Raw genomic sequence first — 7,522 nt, forward strand, 5'->3', positions numbered from 1 at the left:
AGCCAGGCTTTACAGTTCTTACAAATGCACATGAGCAGTGGTCACTTTAAAGAACTTAAAGTCACTTCAGTAACAGTGCAGAGAAAACTAGAGATGAACTGAAGATTTAGATATTAACTGTAAAAGGTAGTTCAGAGATAAAATACTGGTTTCCACTGGCAAAGCAGTGAAGACTGTTGATGCATAGCAGGTAGAAGGGCCAACTCTGGAGAGAACTGGGAGGACTATTTAGATTTAATACATACAATTCTGAACATGGAGGTGATGTTTTGTGAATATTTATTGAATGAAACTAATTTCTTATAAAGCAATATATTCTAGCTGAGAACATAAGGTGTGTAGTGATATTAATGGACACATACCATCGCAGAAATTATTTTATTAAAAATTAATATAAACAATTTTTATATTAAGCAATTTTCAGTTTCTCTTCAAATTTAGAAAATAAGCTTCCCAAAGAATTTCTAGTTATAACTTGAGTAAGCATGTTTTCAAAGCATAATATCCTACACACATAGAAAATTCTAAGGAGATTATCTACAGATTTTATTTCATTCATATAACTGTCCTTTGTATATATTAGAAATCAGAAGAATAGAAGACTATATATCAAGCATATATGACAAAATCCTTTTGATGACACTTAAATAATTCTTAATTGTTGCTCATAAAACAGTTTATATGACATATTCTTTTAGAAAATGTGGCAAAATCCGAAATTGCAGAAAGAACAAACTTAAAAAATATGTGGATTGGAATCCCAAGACATATATGTAGGATCATTTTAAATCCTGAACTTTAAAGCTTGCCTTATAACCTAGTAATGTTTATATATAGTATCTCTGTGACTACCATGAAGTGTTTACTATGACATGAAAGATTTTATTCAATCATTAAAATTTACATAATGAGAAATGACCTATTTGTCAATCCAACCAGGGCATGGGAGAGTCAGATAGTAGAAGCAAAAGGAGGAGGTGCTAGAATCAGGAACTGAACTCAGGTTCTTGCTTAAGTATTTGTATATTTTTATCTTTTCTCACTTCTGTGAATAGCAACTATTGAAATGTAATTGCTATCACTTACACTACTTAAAAAAACTACATGACAGAATTTTTATTTTTGAATCCACAGAGTGAACAACTTTTTTTTTACATCACTATTTTCAGGTGCACATACTAGAGTAGTAAATATTGCTACTTCAGAAATTAAGAAAGGTGGATCTTCATCCATCTGGAAAGATTGGAACCTGAGTCATTGGTTACACAGAGACAAGGACATTCTAAGAGCTTTGTGAAAACCACAAAATCTTTTTTAAAAAGAAGCAAAATAAGAGAGTGCTCGAAGAGGCTAGAAAGCCTCCAAACTGTAGTTAAGGTTCTCTAACATATATTCATTCTCTTAATCTTTTCACTTTAAAGAGAAAAGAGTGCACTGTCCCTTGGTTACATTTTGTACAATATTTAGCTTGGGGGTGACATTTTAGTTCTTATATACAAATATCATCTCTTGAGAAAAACTTGGACTACATTTTTGTTGCTTTCTTATAATATCCTGAAATTCTGTCCATTTTATTGTCTTAGTACTACTAAGGTAATACTCTGTGATAATTGATCTTGCTCATAGATTTGCTGTTGTTGCTATAATTTAGTTTTACTCCAGTTCTCTCTCTAAAACAAAAAGTGTGTGCTGTTCAATGGATGTGGAAAAGCAAACAGGGAATGGTTTGTCAGTCAATGTGCATAGGAGCTCAATGAATAGAAGCATCATTGTCTTTGGAAATGGAATTAGGAAATGAGTCCCCTAATTGCATGTGTCTTTACAGCATCAAGAACTTACCCTAAAAGCTAGAGATCTTGGTATCTCTTACTGTTTGAACTAAGAAAACTACAATAGTTTACGAGAGCATTTTAGCACAATCAGACAACAGCAAGAACTTGTTAAATTAAGAAAAATATGATTGCCGTTCCTTCAAAAATCAATGCTTCTAAATAAGATAGAAAAAGATGTGACTCTGTATATGAACAATTTATAATTATTTAAAGAGTAAAATAATACTAGATATAAACAGCCCACACTTTCACAATCTTTGTTGGATTGTAGAGGTCCAAAGACAGATGGACTTCTCTGATTTCTCTGTTAACATGTATTTTTAAGATAGTGTACCCAGTCTAGTATATTAGTAGAGTTTAAGGAGCCAAAATATAAAGTTGAAATTAAAATATTTTTAAAAATTTAAAAATATATCTAAAGAAAAACTACAATTGCTGTCTCCTGTAAGTTTTTATGGTTTTTTTTTTTCTGATTTCAACATTAAGAATTCAGCATGTGATACAATCAGCAACATAAGGTAATTATTAGCTCAATAATCATCTCTGTACGTTTTTAATTGTAACCAGTGTACTTTCCAGAAATTTTCAGGTCTAAAGGAAGTCTGTATTGTTTGAAATAGAATTTGCTTTATGTTAATTTCTTCATGTGCTAGAGGCACCCTTGTGTGAAAGTCACAAAAATAAAAGGAAAACTAGGAGCAAAGTCAGTGGCAAGGAAGAGTAAAGGGAGACAGGCATGCCACAGTAGGAAACAAAATTGGTAAGAAGCTGCAGACAGCTGAAGAGATACCCAAGAAAGTGAAGAAGTTTAAACAAGAAAAACAATAAATAGAGAAAAGAGAATTATATTTCTGAAGAGTTTCATGTTCTTCAACATGAGCTATTCAGATAATGGTTTACAGTTTGTAACAAGATATATGAGTGTTCTAGAAGACAAAAATAAAATTCAAATTCTGAAATCCACAGGGTGCAGAAATAAGTCATTTGTATTGCCAAAACACTGTGTTGGACACAGACTCAGCTATAGAAGGTCCTTTTGCATAGGAATAATTTAGATGTATTACCCATTAAGTACTTCATACTGACAACATACATCTAGCCACTTCTACAAGTGATGCTTGTAAGAAAATATATAAAATTAAAGAATAATTTTATAATAAAACACTCTTAATAATCCCACATAATAAAGAAAAATTGATAATTGTACTTGTTGTAGCCACAGTGCATATTAAATTAAATGTTTAAGTGATATATAATTAATAAATCTCACTATATTGTAATGATTTTAATTAAACATAAAATATCTAATATCTACATTGATGATAAGATAAATAAGTTCAGTTCAAAAATAATTAAAAATCTTAAATAATATGTAGTTAAGTAAATTAAATCTAATTATTATTTGGAAATTTTATTTTCTTTTAGAATTCTATTGTTCAAAGTTTGTAAAGTTTTATAAGAATTTTCACAAAAATGCATACTTTGTGAGCTTTTCATTTAAATAATAATGATGTCACTGTGAATTTATTCTTCTATCTGTATACAAACTTCTACATTCTTGAATGTAGTTTGTTTACAGATAGAAGAATAAATTTCTAGATTGTAGTTACTTCAGTAGTCCAGACTAGCTAGGCTGTTAAATCATGTTTTATGAAATAGTTTAATAACATGAGACAACTTTTAAATAAAATTTTCTTTTTTATGTTAATGATCAGGTGTACTTGAGTGACCGATGAAGGCATTTTCCTGTACTTAAAAAAGAATACTAATCTATAAAGCAAGTTCTTGATGACTACATAAGCAAGCACAGATCACTAGATACTACTTGAAAATTCTCTATTTGCTATATTATTTTCCAATAGAAGGAGCAGGAATAATGATGCGAGAAGAAAGAGGACTCCAAGGCACTATACATTAGGAAGACCACACAATTATAACATTCACAGAAATGTAGCACAGGTTGGTCCTCTAGAGGCCATTATGAATTGAATGATGCAGCCTAATTTTAGACTGGTTAAATAGACAGACCATAAAAACTGATTCTTCCTTCAGTTACTTCATCTGTTTTATTGTAGCTGAAACACATGCATGCATTCAAAACATTCTTAAAGGCAAGTATTTAATACTACAATATGTATAGGACTGGAATCTACTACTGTTAAGTTTTTAGTAAAGATATCACATTTTCACCCAAAGATAAAATCTCATTAAAAAACATTATGGTGCCGGGCGGTGGTGGCGCACGCCTTTAATCCCAGCACTCGGGAGGCAGAGGCAGGCGGATCTCTGGAAGTTCGAGACCAGCCTGGTCTACAAGAGCTAGTTCCAGGACAGGCTCCAAAACCACAGAGAAACCCTGTCTCGAAAAACCAAAAAAAAAAAAAAATTATGGTTAGTAAGAATTTATATTGACTACAATTAGGAAGTGCACTATTTTGGTGCAGGAAACCTGTCTATATTCTGTAAATCATGTTTTAAATAAACGCTAATTGGCCAGGCAGGTAAACCATACAGGAAGTAGAGGAGGGGCGAGGAGAACAGGAGTATTCTGGGAAGAAGGAAACTCTTTCCACAGTTTAGCCCAGACAACTGAAGAAGCAGGATGTGACCTACCTGGCTGAGAGAGGTACCAAGCCATGTGGTTAACATAGATAAGAATAATGGGTTAATATAACTTATAAGAGCTAGCAAGAAGCCTGAGCTAATGGGCCTATCAGTTTATAATTTCTAGAGACCTCTGTGGTTTTCTTTGGGACCTAATGACTGTGAAAACCGGGCAGGACAGAAACCCCAATAAGCAGCCCCTCATGTTACAGTATTTTTTTAAATTTTTCATTTCAATATTTCCAAATACACAATAAACAACTTGTATTATTATTCAGGGCATTTGTACTTCTGATTGTCTCAAGTATTAATAAGATTAGACATGATGGGCCTAATTTTAGTTGTACACCTATCTCCTTTTAAGTTAATGTTATTATTTATATGGCACACATAATTGTATAACTTCACGATTACATTTATGAATAGAAGGGATCATTTGTGATTCTGTGATTATATTTCAGTAGCAAGTAAGACTTACCTTAAAAAACGTCATGGTTGCACCATCCTCTACTGCTCCATACTCTATCTTGGTTTGCTTAGCTAAATCGTCAGCGGAGTCAATAGGAGATTCCATGCGTTCCACAGTCAGAAAGGCGGCTAGGTTAGCAGTGTACGAAGAAATGATGATAAGAGTGAAAAACCACCAAATGCCTCCCACTATCCTGGTGGAGAGCGCTTTGGGCATGAGCTCAGAACCTAACAGAGAATGGGGGAAAGGTGAAACGAATACAGACAATTCGATCAGCTGTCAGACATGTTTGGTCACAGTGGAAGAACGGGATCACTGTGTAATAAAAGTTTAAGCCAAAGACTGACACACTGCTTCAGTATACAAGCAACAACGTTTAGGAGAGCAGATGCCAATTTTAGTACTGTGCCACTTCTGGATACACCATATCAACTATTGTTACAGGAGACTGGCCTTACCTGAGATGGTTCCACGGGACAATTAAAACTTTAACATGTAAAACGTCTCAGAAAAGTAATATTAGAAGGGAGGAGTATAATCTGCTCCAATTTATAAACTACATGCAAATTTGTTCCTGTTTTTACTATTTAAGCGTTTCCCAGAACTAATCACTGAATGCAAATTCAGATCCATTTTCTTAATACATTTGTGAAAGTTTCTTTTCAATGACAGATAGTTCAAATATGTCTGCTTCATTATTTATATGAGATCTTAGACAAAGGGCAAAGAATCAATGTTTCACATTTCAAATAGCAATGTTGTATGGTAATAAAATATTTAATTTACTCACATGCCTTATGAAGGTGTAAGGTATTAGGCCTGTGCTCATTTTAAAATAAAATAATAAATTATTTACTTGTGATTAAGCAAATATCTCCCATTATGAAAGTTAACCTCCACTAATGTAATTAAGTGAGTAAGCAAACACAAATTTACCTCTACACATATGTAATATTATATAAAAATATCACATTTCAATGGCTGGAGTTGCCTGCCCATGATATTACTGAGAAGGGGATCAAAGAAAAATATTTTAGTTTTCATTATTATTAATTTTAGATTATCTAGTTTATAAAGGAAATTGTTAAAATGTAAAATCTTGTCTCTTATTTAAATTTTAATTAATTGCATCTTTATATCAGAATGTGGTATTCTTGTTTAAAGTATATACTAAAGTCATCAATAAAAAAAACATAGACCATCCATTTTTTTTTATTTTGAATCTAAAATAAAAAGTCAAGACTATGAAGTAGCTAATATTTTATAGACTTTGAGTAAAATGCAACGAAGTAAAGATGGACTCATTTTGCTGATGTGTTTTATAGTCTTATCTTCATTGTAATTACCTGTGCAGTGAGGAAGCACTATTTTATAGGTAATGAAAACAAATTATTCATGCTAACATTGAACACATGTGATAGCATGAGCATCCTATATGAAGTGGCCCATCTTACACTTCTGTCCATCTTACCCTAGCAATTTCAAATATACAAAATCTTAAAAGCAGACAGACTTGGACATGACAGCCAACTCCAGCTCCAGACTCTTGTCTACCACTCTGTAAGGGAAGAAAAGCAAAGCCAAACAAAGCAAACAAAACGAAACAGAATGGTACCTTTCTGGTGTAGTTGCTCCTACGCCCTGCCAGACACACTCTTGGACACTGAAACACTAACACACCCAAGACAACCAGCAGCTTTGACTGCATGTTCTACTGCTTGTTTATTAAAAAACAAAAACAAAAACCAATAAAGTCAAAAGAGACTGGGAAATAAAAGCATAGTGGATGGAGACATTTGACAAAACTGTCCCAATTACCACAAGTTTGTATCTTACCCACAGACTGAAATTCGCCAGACACCTTCTAGGCTTGTGAATCAGAGCCTGGTTAGGGGCTGACTGTCATGTACTCAAGGCAACGTCATGTCCAACACTATATCCCACTAATTCCTGGGGATCGGGGCATCAGCCAGATAGGATGGGTTCCTCTTTCATGTATCCACCAGCCGAGAGGTGAGGACATGGCCAAGCAAAGGCATTTCTGAATTTTCTATTGTTTTGGCAACTTATCTTTATAGACAGGGCAAATATACTTATTTTTAATTGCTACCACTAATAATTAAGTTATTTTGTAAATGGACCACCTCTCAAAGATTTCCAAAATTTTAGGAAATATAAATTACAATAAAGACTATTTTAGTTTTCAGATTGGTATCAAAATTTTAAAAGAACCATGCTGTTTTGGTCTGAAGTTGATTGTGAGGATTAGTTGCTGCAAACACCTAAGGTTAACTGTTAGTAGGCTGCCTATGTAGATTATGCTACTCCACTCCACAACTAAAGACACCGAGAGCACTCCAGGTAGTCAGCCTAATAATGAGGAAAGACACCCTTACCTTGGACCCTAAATGACGGAAAGGGAAATACAACTTTTGACTTTTCATTAATACTATTTCGAAAGAGATGCCACACATGTAGACTAATTCATAAATACATTCATAACTTTGCAGGGAAAGGGTTATTTCAATTAGTAGGACTTTCCTATAATATGGATTAATGTTATTTATTGGCAAGTTAACAGTTTTTTCTTTTAAGAAATATTCTCGTTTTAGGAAAC

The 7,522-nt window shown here is 33.1% G+C and overlaps 1 protein-coding gene across 3 annotated transcripts in view; it reads right to left on the minus strand.

The window, feature by feature from the left end:
* Grik2 (glutamate ionotropic receptor kainate type subunit 2) overlaps positions 1-7,522 on the minus strand; it is a 576,711-nt gene that overhangs the window by 118,488 nt on the left and 450,701 nt on the right. For all 3 annotated transcript variants that reach the window (XM_057753255.1, XM_057753263.1, XM_057753270.1), the window contains exon 14: positions 4,915-5,132. In XM_057753255.1, coding sequence (XP_057609238.1) covers positions 4,915-5,132 — 218 coding nt within the window. The remainder of the gene's footprint in view (positions 1-4,914; positions 5,133-7,522) is intronic.

Source organism: Chionomys nivalis, chromosome 2 (genome assembly GCF_950005125.1).
Source record: "Chionomys nivalis chromosome 2, mChiNiv1.1, whole genome shotgun sequence".
Lineage (NCBI taxonomy): Eukaryota > Metazoa > Chordata > Mammalia > Rodentia > Cricetidae > Chionomys > Chionomys nivalis.